The 14468-nt window shown below is 44.0% G+C and overlaps 1 protein-coding gene across 2 annotated transcripts in view; it reads left to right on the forward strand.

The window, feature by feature from the left end:
* The window catches only part of LOC138303553 (protein FAM118A-like), a 204894-nt gene that overhangs the window by 125665 nt on the left and 64761 nt on the right, over positions 1-14468 (forward strand). For both annotated transcript variants that reach the window (XM_069242798.1, XM_069242797.1), the window contains one exon: positions 11936-11962. In XM_069242798.1, coding sequence (XP_069098899.1) covers positions 11936-11962 — 27 coding nt within the window. The remainder of the gene's footprint in view (positions 1-11935; positions 11963-14468) is intronic.

The following is a 14468-nucleotide window of genomic DNA, read 5'->3' on the forward strand; positions in this document are numbered from 1 at the left end:
GGCATCGTCGTCGATTCACTGAACACTCCAAACGCCTCCATTTCTACGATTAATAAAAATAAATATCCCCTTGAGAAAAATCATATGGGACTTGAACACCAAGAGACAAAGACAAGTCAACATCCCACCCCAAATGCCCAGACACTTTAGACTGACTTAGAAGAAATAATCCTCTCCCTCTGATTTTGCAGATCATAATGGTTACCCATAACACTAACAAATTAACTTGATCTTTTCCCACAGGCCCCCTCCTATCTTTTGTTTTGCAGGAGCGGACCTCTATGGACATAGGAAGTTGCTTACCCTTAATAAGCTGTTAGTGCATAGTGCTCTGTGCATTCTTTGTTCGACTTGTGAGATCCATGTTTTGATTAGGTCACCTGCCAATGCACTCGGGAGTAACATAATTTTCAGTACTTCTGTATCATCCTCCAGCCTATTTATCCCACTTGGGCTTGGGTACTTGGGGGAGACCTTATACCTGTTCTACCGCTTTCATCTTTTGTCAGCTGTAGTTCCAGAATGTATACAACTGAATCAATTTGCTCTCTCAATTTAACCGTGCTCCCCAGATATATGAGAAGGTAAAACATTCTGTCATACCTAGGATCGAAAAACCTGATGTTTTTTATGGTACAGGAAACTCACCTGTCCCTTAAGGAAACTGACAGATTACAACGCGACTGGATGGAACAGTGGTGGCTCTACAGAAAAGGCAGGTAACCATTCTCTTTCGTAAAACTATGTCAAGGAAGACACAGTAACTTGTTGTGACCCTCAAGGTTACTGTGGTTTCCCCAACCTAGCAAATCATGGTCACACTCCTGTGTAGTTCTGTTTCTGCTCATAGTACTGAGAAAAGGGACTTCTTCAACAGGCTTAACAGAACATTGACAGAAGTTGGTCATGTTAAGTCATAATTATCAGAGATTGGAATCCTAGACTCTGTAGCAATAACGGCAGGGCCGTCCCACTGGACTTAATGGCAGACCACTCCCTTACAGACCCATGGAGACTCAAGTACCCTGTAGAAAAGTCCTCACTGGAAGGAATCTGAAATTGACTATTTGTTTTGTCCACTGAAGCCCTCCCTAAAGTTACAAAGGGCACAATTAGAATTCAGTGCCTTCAGATCACACCCCAATCAAAATGTGGCTGGGACTATAGTTACAAATCCCTAGAAAGAGGATCTGGAGGATGGATACACCATGATGTAAACTTTCTGAGGAAACAAAGAAGCTCTTGTGAAACGTTTAGGAGTACATGACTCTAAACAAGCACTCTGTGACCTCCACACAGACTTGTGGCTGGTAAATCCTACTTGAGAGGTCTTTTGATTTGAGATTTTGCATTGGCTCACAAGGTTGTCCAGCCAAACAAAAACAAATGCTTGAATCTGAAGTCAGTCGACCCCTTCGAGTTGCTGTGCAACACCAACTAATGTAACCACTCCCTAAAATGAGTAAGTACAAGTTGAACACTGTTCTCACAGCACAGGCAGGGAAAGCTCACACGGAGGAAAGGCTGTCAGACTTTTGGCCCTCCAGCTAAACCAAAGAGCAGCAAAATCAAACATCTTGGCCATCTTTGATCACAGTAACACCTTAATCACCACCGTAACGTATCACAAAAGCATTTGCTTCTCTCTGTGACACCTCATACAAAATCAGAGACATCCCTGGATAAATCTTTAGAGCACCAGTTCTTTGATGGATTGCAGATTCCCAAATTCATGCTGGAACACCAGAATGAGACAGAGAAATTTCAAATGAAGAAGTGACGGAAACCATAAAAAAGATGCCTACAAGGAAGGCATTAAGGTAAGACAGGTTACCATAGATGTGTACAAGATTATAGTTCCCATAGGAGTCCCCCTTTTGGGGAGGGCAGTCCAGGATATTATGCAACTTGAAGGCATGCCAGCGGATTTCATAGGAGCTCACATTTCGCTAATTCCAAAGCAGGCAAAGACCATGTCCACTGTGAAAACTACAGGGCTATAGTGCTAATTATTAGGGATTTTAAAATCTTAACCAAGATTTTGATATAAAAAAAGTGTTTCATCACTAGTACACAAGAGCCAGTGTGCTCTTCACCTTAGGCATACTTTGTTCTTTCTCCTCCGGTGCACAACAGACATGCAAGGTAAAGAGGCAGCCCTCTCCCTCGATGCCAAAGAGGGGTTCGATCAGGTGCAATGGGGCTATTTCTCCTGAGTGCTTATCAGGATGGCCGTAGGCCTCATCTTTTGACTATGATACAGAGGTGCCACTGCAATCCCTCAGCCATAGTAAATTGCAATGGTTTCCTGTCCTGTCAGACAAATTTGTCATCCACAGAGGGACCAGACAGGGCTGCCCCATCTCTCTATTGATTGTATGTGCACTGGAACCTTTGGTATTTTCTGTCACTCAAGAGACAACGTTGGTATTGATACTCCTGCTGGAAACTTAAAAATGATTCTTTAGTTGCCACTATCCTCCTGACTCTGGCCTCCATAGCACCTCTGCTCCTGCTCTTATAGAGGTCATATAAGTATTCTTCACATCCTCCTGATATAAGAGTTATTGGACCAAGAGTAAAGATCTGCCTATATCACCACATACAACAGCTCACTCCTTGCACAGTCTCCCATTTCGATGAGTGCAGGCCAAAATAAAGTATGTTGATATTCTGGTGAGTATTAATCTGTAAAGGGCAATATCAGCTGCAAGGGTATCCGTGGTGCTGAGCAGGTGTGTGCGCCAGCCCTGCGTGTGGTAGGATGGGTAAATAAATGCTAGATCTTCAGCTTCTTGCTGAGTTCAAGAAGAGAGGTGAAGGCTCTGATGTGGAGTGGGAGGTTGCTTGGGTAGCAGGGTATTACTGACATGTTGTGTTTGGTCTAATGATGTTGTGTACAATACAGTTTATTTTTATATAACTTGGTGTTGTGTTTCCTTTGTGGTGGGGATAGTGCATCACATGTGTTGTGTGTGTTGTGCAATCGCTTTACACATTGTCTCTGGGATAAGCCTGACTGCTCGTGCCAAGCTACCAAGGGAGTGAGCAGGGGTTATCTTGGGTGTGTAACTCCCTCGCCCTGACGAGAGTGGGTGGGTTTTGCCTGGCCTAGGTGCATTCCCTAGCCAACCAGAAACCCCATTTCTAACAGTCCCCTTTACAGTCAAAGTTGCTGTATACAATATGGAGGTAATTCTGTTACAGAAAAATTCAGAGAGTTTGTTGCAAAGGTCTTAAGAGGGGGTGATGTTGCTGGAAGCGGCAGGAGGCACAGTGAAATCTTTGATGATGGTAAAGATTGTCTTGCTGCTGTTAGTGCTGGCTTCAATGCAATATAGAAGAGCTGTGCGCTTAGTGTTCCATATCTGCTGGTGGTAGCTACTTAAGGCTGCTTTGAAGATGTCTTTATCTGTGGTGTCTCGACTTGTTCTCCATTTGCCCTCCAGTTACTTGTAGTGGCCTTTTGTCAGCCTGAGTTCCTGTGTGTACTAACTGGCCTGTGGTTGGGCTTTTGCTGTTGATTTGTGCTTGAAGTGAGCGAAGATGTGGGCACGTGCCATGATCCAGCTGTTGCAGTTTTTGACGTCTTTCAACAAGTCGCTAGTGTGCTTGGGCCAGTGAACGGAGAGGGTGGAAGCCCATTCCTCTCTAAGGCGCTTTTCCACCTGCGGTGGGTAGTTCGTTGGTGGTAGGTCTGTGATGGTGCAGGATGGGTGTGCTGAAATTGATGAGGTCGTGGTCTGTTGCAGTCATATTTGCCAGCTTGCCGACTGTGATGTTGCTGATTGAGGCAAAAACCGGGTCCAAAAGTTGTCCAGGGGTGTGGGTGGGTTCTGTAACATACTCGATGAGGCCAAGGTTTCCGAGTACTTCTAGGAGGGCTGTCGGGATTGGGTTGGTGTAGTCTTCTAGGTGGTATCCTAACTAAGCAAATGCAGAAAGACTTTGCAAAGTGGAGCAAACTTCAGCTCTGTATGTGGAGGCAAAGTCAGACAATAAAAAGCGTGACTGCCCTGTGCGTTTTAACTGTGTTTTTAGTACGCTTCAAATCCCTTTGCCACTAGTGCAACTCCATTCGATCGACTGACAAATTATGAAGAACTATGGGCCTGATTTAGGAGGATGGAGCATTTTACTGTCTCCCTGATGGAGTAACCCCACCAAATTTAGAGATGTCTACTGCCCCAGCGGACATCTCTTACATTGGTAAGAACCACTGTCACAGCACATTCTGTCAATATATTGAAAGAGCCATACAGCACACTCTCAATTTCTGTTTTTCACTTTCAAAAATAAAATCTCAAAGCAGGATTTTCTTTTTGACTATAAAAAAAAAAAGACTCCCTCACCGTTGGAGTTTTCTCCCATGACGTGTGGGTCATTAAAGTATTTTTACTTTCAATTACTGCCATGTTTAAGATGATGGTAAGTGAAAGTAAAAACTTGCCACTTGTTCACCCACTCTAAATATGCTGGCAGACAAATGGTAAAATCTCTGACGTCCCGTACTATGTCGGGCTGTGGGAAGTGTATATCAGTGGTGAAGAGGGAGTAGTGTCTCGTGCTGACATACTGAAGGTCCACCCGACTCTAAGTGAGATGGGTGGACCTCAAGTACGGAAGAAAGGGTACTCTCAGTCCACCACACTCTACATCAGGCCCTTTATCTGCCATGGAGCCACACCAAGACTTGCAGGGACAATATTATACAGAGCTACCATAAGAGGGGGGTTGAGCATCATGGGTGGGCATCATGCAAAGATCGGCTCTGGGTGATGCATCATGTTATCTATCGGTCAATGGAGGCCCCCATTGACCTCAGCACGTGGAGGCAGGCTTTCCTATTCAGGCCCAGTACATTTGTGTGCAAGGATATATCTGTGTTGTCCCAAAAGGGATACAATTTCTCAATAAGGGTCCCCAAGTTATACACTGAGAAGTGGAAAGGACAACCATAAAGTGCAATGTACCAAGAGGTTGGTGTTCAACATGAAAAGGTTGAAAGTCTGCATGGACCCCCCAAGAGCTTTAGCTGTTCTTTTCACAGCTGGCCTCAACCTTCACCAGATGAAGTTGCAGGGGAGCTCCTAGGGAGTCTGGCATGGGGTATCACTCTTGTACATAACACCCGAGATCCCCGAAGCCTCTAGAACCACCAGGCTGTAATGGCATTCTCAAGTGACTCTGTATTGCTACTGGGACACGAAAGGCATTTACCAGGTGTGAGTTTAGAATAAATTCCTTTGAAAGCAACTAAAAAGAGTTGGGCTAGTTTGCTAAAAACTCACACTCCAATACGGTCTCTACTCTTCAGTCTAAGGTACACTGCGCCCTCCGTAGATACCGCATCAATGAGACATTCCCCTAGGTATCAAGACCGAAAGTCAGTGTTCTCTATTGAAATTGTTGGTTTCCCAATGTTAACCCATTGTTAACTAGAGATACTGCCTGTTTTCTTTTTTAGGACAGCCACAAGAAGGTAGATGTCTGAGGTACACAAAGGCCACCTGTGCATTGCACTCTACAGCAGTCAGAGTCGCCACTTTAAATATGTGCATGGCGGTGGGGCAGGCTTACAGTATGAACAACGAATGTGGGGTGTATCTCTCCACCCTTTTTCTTTTTACGTGGTGTAAGACCCCAATTTGAGGACCAAAGGGCAGACACGGGTACTGGCTCTAACAGTGGTGGATCAGGCATTTGCTACTTGGTCCTGGGTTCCGTCTTACTGTGGGTCTGCAAACTGGGCCAAGCACACCTTTCCTGCACTTGACCTCAGGTTATCAAGGGAGACCAGTCAAAGGTTTTTCAGAGAGATAGTGTGGCAAGAGCTCAGAACTCAACAGTCATAATCAACCAGCAGGCGCAATAACATATTGTGCAGCCCAGTGCTTATCTTTTGGATCAAAAGAAAGTACGTCAATCACACAAGATAACGTAATATTACACTGCACAGTCAGGAGAATCAGACAGAGGGGTGTTTGTAATTCTGTTTGCAATTTTGCCATCTGTACCTTGCAGCCCTCCCACGTCTCTCCCCTCGCACATAACCTGGGGGCACTGATCAGGCACAGGTGCAGTTTATGTAAAACTCCCCAGGGCATAGATGCACACCATAATTAATTTCCATTTTACTCTGTCAATTTCTGAATTCTGTTTTTTAGACCTTCTCTACTTTCTCACTATTTTGTTCCACCCACAGTTTTAGGCCCCACCAGTGATGGTTGTTAACTTACAGAAGTAGTGGGGCGGACACACATTCACAAGCCCCTATCCGCAAGCACACACACTCATACCTCTCCATCCATAAGCATGCATGCACACACATACATACACCCTTCCATGCACAAACACCCACTTGTGCACATACTCCCACTCATCCTTTCACAAGCCAGTACCCGCATACACTTGCATTCACCCATTCACAGAACCCACACACAAATACACATACATTCATGCGTACGCACACATACTCAGAACATTCAGTCAGCCACATACCTGTCTTCATCTGTGATAACAGGACCAGTGGGTGGTTGGAGGTAGAAGCACAAGAGCCCATGAGCAGCTGGAGGCTTAGGGAGGGAAAGCATAATATGGGCGATCCCACTGCCTACTCTCCTTGGCTAACGTTGTCAAGGGTTAACCAATAAGTGGAGGACCTTCCCTAACTCATCGCAGAGTAGGGCGGGTCAGTGTGACTTGTTGATCCTACTCCATTCTGTGAAGAGTTAGGGAATGGTTAAGTGATGCGTCACTGATAGACAGTCAGACCTAGGCCTTCAGGGCTTAAACCTAAAGCTCCCAGGACCGCCTCTATTGGTAATGCTCCCACTCATCATGAGGGGGAGAATCCTTGCGGGGCTTAGGATGTTACTGCCCTCAGACCGGTGTGATCTTCAGACCGGCAAAACTTCACCCAGGCTGCAATGGCTCTTAAACTGCAGGGGCCGTGGCCTCACCTCAATTTAACCGCTGCTAGATTTCAACACAGTGGCTCACACAGTAGCTCTCATCTTTGGCACTAGCAGCCTCCCTAGTCCAGTGCAGGTGAGACAGTATTGTGGATCTTTATCATCTAGGTGACTTCAGCAGTGGCAACCTTCAGGCGTTCTAGCTTCTCCTCATTGACAGTTTCTCCTCCTGCAGGGCCAGGCACACTCTTTCCTTGTTGACGAAGTATTTCAACTTCAATGGCAGGAACACCAGATTTTCAGCTACATGGCAGGCTGCTGGTCATGCACAATGCTTGGTGCTTGTTGGAAGTCTTGATGCGATTCATGGCAAGTAACGCTTGGGGAGACCGGAGAACTTCTCCGTACACAAGTCACTCCTGCCTTTGTGCCCACATAGTTGCTTGCTTTCTTAGTTGCCCCCCCCACTCCTGGTCCGAGATAGCTTCTTCTCCTTGGCAGTCCTCCTCCCGCTAGGCCAGGCACACTCTTTCCTTCTCAGCAAGCAGGCAGGTTCCTAGTCTCAGGGGAGATCCTACACACATCTAATAGAAAGTGAAAATGTCAGGAAAAGTCTCCTCAACCCTGTGAGACTAGCTGTCATCCAGACAACAGCCCTGGTTACACAACAGTTCTTGGAGTACTCTACAGCTCACACCCTTCCTTGGTCTCTGAGTCCTTTGAACTGGAAATATATGGCTCGGTTTGGATCCTACATTTATACACGCTTTCCAGTTGGGCTTTGTGGATGCACTGCCTAAGGTTTCTGAACCAGTTTAGGTTAGTTCTCTTTCAGATGTAATTTTCTGGCTGTTACTCAGACACTGCCTTTGTTCAAGGTGCCACAGCAGGCAGCAATAATGCTGGCTCCAAGCAGGAGTGTCCAAAACAAGGGACAGTGTAATGTGAACTCTGAGCACATGGCTCTCACTAGCCTTCTTGAAAGAGTATTGAGTAGCCCTGCCTTGAAACTTCATCACCCTGAAACCGGAGGCTCACCCTTCACCCTTCTCATCTACCACAGTGTTTCGCAAACTGTGGGTCCCGAGCTGGATTTTGGTGGGTCGCAAACCTCTGCGCAATAAATAACAATGCCTTTAAATTCTTTGTTTAACTTGTGTCTTTGCTGTGATTCAAAAACACAGGTCAAATGTCAGGCTGATTTATTCTTTTAACATGAAGATTGGTGTTTACTTGTTTTTCTCTGACTGCAAAGTAAGAGTTTTTTAAATTAAATATGAGACAATGTAGAATGTTGTTTTTGCAATACACAACAAAATATAAATACCTGTAAATAAACTGTATGCATCAAGCAGTTTTGGAAGCCAAAATGAAGCACTTTTTTGTGATTCATAAGTGTGCGGGAAACAATGATTTTAATGAGATCCAAAAACTCTAGACACTTACTTGGTGATGCACAATTGATAAGTATTCGTAGAACCCCGATTTCCACACATCATGGTTTGTGTGCTACATAGTAGTATCAGTAAAAATGTATGTCTGTCCAAATTTAGTGGTCATGTCAGTGGAAGATGTACTGTCTATAAATGACAATGCGCTATCACACGATGCTTTAGTTACATTAAAAAATTGCTCTACTTCATGCCCATTAAAGGTAGATGGGTTGCAAAAGTTTGTTGTTCTAAAAATTGTGTCATGGTTCTAACAAGTTTGGGAACCACTGATCTACCAAATGGCAGTGCTTAGGAAGAAGTCACCAGCAGCCCTTTGCTAAAAAGGGTTCTCATTGAATTTCTGAAAGGAGCCCTGCCTCTGACCTGCAATTAGTACACTTCCGCTGTCTGGGGAAGCCGTCTCCACCTTTCATCTTGCGCCATTCTAGACCATGGGCCATGCCAAATGGATCTCACTGGTCCTAGCACTCAGACACTTTCTACACATAGGGCCTGAGTAAGATTTTGTCAAGAGGGTTACTCCGTTAGGAATGTGATGGATATCCTGTCCTCCGTATTACGTTCCCATTATTGCCTAAGGGAATTGTAACACAGCGGATGGGATATCCGTCACGTTTGTGATAGAGTAACCCATCTGCCAAACACTACATCAGGCCCATAGTGCTCTAATAGCATACACATATACACATGCACTTGACAAACACAAGGAATGTGAGCACAAGAGAGTGCCACCTCATTATGTGACTTATGCAAGGCATGGACAGTAGTCCTATGCGTTAAATGAGGGCATGTTTTGCCTGCCTCACAAGGTCACAGAACAGGTAGGGACAGGCCAAGATCTCTGCGCGCATATTAGATTAGTGTGATGCTCTGGCCAATCAAAAAGTCAGGATACCAGTTTTACATGCAGGTAGGCACTAGGGAAGAAATACTTGCCTGTTTACTATGCAGGGCACATTCCTGCCTCAGCGCATGGAAAGAGAGTTGTATCTCTAGTTTCTTTCTGTGGGCAAGACCAACTTACTTCCCGCAGATGTTCTGTTGATGCCAGCTGGGGCAGAAGAAGTCAAGATGGTGAGTAGCTGTAGGCTGTGTGTCAGTTTTTCTCATCTGAGAGAATCTGTATCTCTTTGGTATTCAGGCTTGAGTACAGATAGGAGAGAAAGCCTTTATGCCCACTGACATGGAGCGGACTCCTGTGATGGTACCTCAAAGGAAATCGAGAAGGTGCTGTGTCTTCTTGACCTCATCTGAGCTTCAGGAGTGGGCCTATTCTTCAACTGGAAGCATCTCCTGTTTGTTTGCCTACATACTTTGGAAGAGGCAGCTTCAGTTGTGGGTGTACTTTGAAGGATTCACACTAAGAAGCTGAAAGTCCTTCACCTTCCAAGAGGAGGATATTTGGTACCTCTTGGATAGCACCTACCAATTTGTTTGTGACAATCTTATACTGTGCATGACCTTGTTTCACGAACAATCGAAAAGGTTCTTCCTAACAAAGAGGAGGTTCCTTACTTTTTCCTGGACCTCTCAACTTGAAACCCAAGGACCTCAGGCACAACTGCTATAAGTGCTGAGGCCAGAGTTCATGGTTGATGACGTCGCTGGACATTATCAGCTTTTGCTTTCAACTTTGTTGCACATGTTGAAGTAAAACTCCCTAAAAATTGTTAAGCATTAGCAATTCCAATGTAAAGGTTAGCCACCAAGTCAAGAACGCTGAAGGGAAACATCAGTCATAGAATCTGTAACGGAAACACCCAAAGAGACACATGACCGTGAAGAGAGGAATTCAAGTTTGTAAGCAGACCCGCGCAGGCCACAGGTGGAGCCCAGATGCTTGAAAGATCTATAAGATTGCAGTGACTATGCTCAATGCACCGCCAGTATGAATGCAGCAGAAAACCCCCTCCTTTGGTAAGTCTCACTGGTGTCAGTGAGCCATGGTCGAGGTGGCTGTGGAGTCAGTTTTAGATACAGGTTGCACCAGTGGGTCAGTCATATAACCATACATGTGTGCAGTACTTCCCATCTTGAGGACTATTTTGTCCAAGAAATCACAAAGCATGAATGTAAGAGTCTGTGAGATGCTTAGAGTGCTCTTAGCTACAGAGCAACAGAGCACAGTAGACAAGAGAGGGATATTCACTATTCAATGGCTCTTTTCAGTGGCTGCAGATAGCTGTCCCCTCTACCTCCGAACATCACCCTGGCTGGCAGAATTCGGGAAGAGACTCAAGACCTGGCTTTATGACTGAGCCCAGCAACCTAGCGCCTGGATACCCACATGGGTGGTCAGAAACACATTACATATACTGACAACATTATTGATCATGCTACCTGAAAGAGATTCAGGATGTGGATTCCAAGTCATGGGTTGCATCTTTCTTCAAGGAAGATCTCAAATAATAGCTCATTCCGAATACAGGTCAAAAGCAGTTATTCGCATGTTTCTCCAACTGCTTTTCACTTTAGTCTGTGTGCTGCTCGTCGCACTGATTTTGAAAACACAAAGAATTACTTAAGGCATTCACATGATTCATACTGGGTAGGTAGTGCAGACGACATAAATGCCTTGCGTTCGCAGCCACATGGTTAAAATAGTCTCTCATGTATTGCAATGGAACCACTTTTTAAGGAGGCAGAATGTTATACCAAACAGCAAAAAGAACAGATGATGGACTGAATGCTGAATAAAGCAAACATTCACCCTCAGTCACAGATATGGGTTTAATCCATTGTTACTTGTTCACCACGCCACCCTGGTTTGGACCCAGCCATATGCAAATCAGTCTTGACCCTGTTCCCCCTAGGAACAGTCCATCCCAAACTGCTGGGCCAGGTCCTCTCTGGACTGGAAACAAGTTCCCTGGGTCCGGTTTCAGGGTATCACCCCTCATCAGCCAGGCTAGCTTTAAACCAGTAGCAGAGTGAGCCCGGGACCCAATCTGGGCATACTCTTCCCACTTAGGGCGACAAAAGCAAAAAAAATAGATGATTGACAGAATACTGAACAATACAAACATTTACCTCCAGTCACAAAGATCTGGGTTAAACTATTGTTTTTCTGCTCACCACGCCACCCCAGTTTGGACCCAGCCATATGCAAATCAGTCTTGACCCTGTTCCTCATGGGAACAGTCCAGCCCGAACTGCCAGAATATCCTCCCTGGACCGGAAACAAGCACCCTGAGACTGGTTTCGGGGTATCACCCTTCATCAGCCAGGCTAGCTTGAATCCACTGCAAACCGAAGTCAGCACACGTTTGTGATACACCATTACAGGCAAGTATTTTATTTATACTTGTTGGAACCATAAATGTATGTTAACTGTATGCTCAGATCCAATGTCCATTAGCATAAGTAAGCAATGAGATCATTATGCCACTATATAGATTAATAGGAGGGGCACAATGAGAAGCTTACTCTGATCCTTTCATCTTGTCGAATAGTGTTCCATTCAACGCCCTCAGTACTCAATATGTTGACGTAGTCACCAACCTGGTTACACCATGATGAGACAGGTTTCAACCCACTTACCCTTCTCTATCTTTCTTTTTCTTTTAGACTCTTCTGGCGGGAGTAATGCTCTTGGTAAGCTTGACGTTTTGCTAATGTGAATTTAACTAGTGATGAAGGATATTTGTATTGTCAATGTGTTGCTTCAAAGGTGCTGTCATTGATGTATTGTGTTGCTTTGGCAGTGCAGCACTAAGAGGGCATGTTGCGTAAAAAATGCATTAACAATGCTGCAGTTTTATTTCTGATCTGAATTATTTCTTAGCTAAACCACAAACAATGAATTGCGCAAAATTCACTACTTCACCTTAAAAGTGAAGTCTTTTAACTTTCCAGTCCGTATTGTTTTTCAGAGTTGTGGACAAGATTGCTTCAGACAATTTTTGTTGGAAATGTCCAAAACTAGTTGATCTTCTATAAAATGGACATAGATCAGTAAATTAGAACTCAAAGGCTCATCCTAAAAGCACTAGATCTCTCATAGAGAGGTTAATTTTAAATCTAAAGTCATTTGTCAATGTGGTAATTAGAGTACCTCTTTCACAATCTATGGAATTTTGCCTGTTTTAGGCTCTGCTGCACATGGATAGTGAATAACCAACAGTGATCTTGTTTACTGGCAAGGTTTTGATTTTTGAGGAAAAGTTACCATCAGATTCTTGCTGAAGATAATGGCCACTGGCCCTCCTTTTGTCAGAAAGCACTAACCTCTTAGGGCCTGATTTAGATATTGGCGGACGGCTTACTCCATCACAACGGTTGCATCCTGTGGGGTTTATATTTTGGTGGACGGGCTATCCATCACCGTTTTAACAGAGTAACACACCCGCTGAAATCTAAATCAGGCTCTTCGTCTGGATCCACCGAAGCAATGTATGCTTTCACAGCTTTCCACATCCAACTCTCACAATTGTAGAGGTGGGCTAGCTGTAGACACGCTGAAAGGAGCATGTGCTTAAAGAGGAAATGGAGAGGCTCTGGATACTGCCCTTCTGCTCAACACTCTGCTGAGTCAAAACTGATATTTAGTACTTAACCTATCCCGCGCTTCAGAACTGATATCCCTTTAAAACATCTCTATTTTTCTATATCTGTGTTGAAGTGGAATACTGGTATTTTCTAAGAACTAAAACATAAATAATGCCTTTATAATCAATATGATGCAACCTTAAGTATAACTCATAATGAGACAAGTATCTCCTCCACGCACACCCCCACTACTTTATATAAATTATGTGATCGTGAGTATTTAAAAAGGCTTCAAACAGAGAAGCCCTTTACATTGCTATGTAAGAGGATCCAATAATGTTCAACAATTAATATATTTCAACTACTCCTTTAAGTAGTTTTGATTCAAACATGGCTCTAAACTTTCAGAATGTGTTTCTCCAATTATGTTAGCATATGCTTAGAATCCTTCTCAGTATTTAGGTTCCATTTTTTCTAATACACTCCCATAAAAAGATACCAGTCTTTGGGATATAACAAGAACTGGAACACAGGTCTCGGCTGGAGAAACAAAGTATCTAGATTGCATGGAAAAAACTCCATAAAACCACAAGGAAACTTCAACCCAACAGTCTTCAAAATGGCCACACGAGAGACTTCAATGGAAATGTAATTTGTTTGTGGACACCGCCACACATTGAATCCACCAGCAAAGTAAACCTTTTGCCAAGATCCCTAACATTGTGTTATCATCTTTGACCCTTTACTCCTTTAAATGCAATCTTTTCAGGTTGTGAGGATGAAGCAATGCCAGGTGACCCACAGACCACAACCCACCTAAAGTATTGGGCGGCAGAGGCACTTTGAGTCCAGCCCCAGCTGCAGCCAGGCCACCAAATTTAGGATTTCGGGTGGATCATCTGTTTTTTTACTGCAGATTTGTTTTGGAAGCACTGATGAGTTGTTCAGCCTAAAGCGGCAGCATGCTGGCCAGCCTGCCCTTTCTCACTTTTCCAATGACTGCCCAGATCCCCAAGCCGGGGGATTATTTATGAAATAATAAAAATTTGTGTTCTTGATGGGCAAGAGCTTGCCTTGAAGTGCGTGGGTGAAATTCTCCCATTTTTAGGCCTGTCCTGAACCAAGACATTTTGATTTTGCGAAACATATATGTATAATATACTTGTGCCAAGGGGCTTCCAGCCAGGCCTACTCATCCATTGGTCAGTTTTTTATTTATTGTTTTCAGCTTATGTCATAGCAAGCTAAGTACAATAATAATATGTAGTTATGTGCAAACAGCTTTTAGAAATACAGTGGTAAAAGAATCAAACAACTAGTAAGACAAACGTTTACCTATTATATTAATATTTTGTATATAATTTAGGAGGACTATACTTAATTTAAAAAAAAAGAATAAAACCCCTACCTCCAACTAATGAACTCGAGCATTTACCCGGTATACCGTGCTCAACCAAAAGCCTGGGAATCCTTTTGCCTTAGACTCCGTGCACTCCACAGTATGTTGCAACTACATTACAAATATAGGAGTCACTTGTTTTATTACAAAGATTCACTACATCCACACTCTAGGTCCTCTGATAGTCTCCAAAAAGACTTAACAATGTGTTTG

This window comes from Pleurodeles waltl, chromosome 7, assembly GCF_031143425.1.
Source record: "Pleurodeles waltl isolate 20211129_DDA chromosome 7, aPleWal1.hap1.20221129, whole genome shotgun sequence".
NCBI lineage: Eukaryota > Metazoa > Chordata > Amphibia > Caudata > Salamandridae > Pleurodeles > Pleurodeles waltl.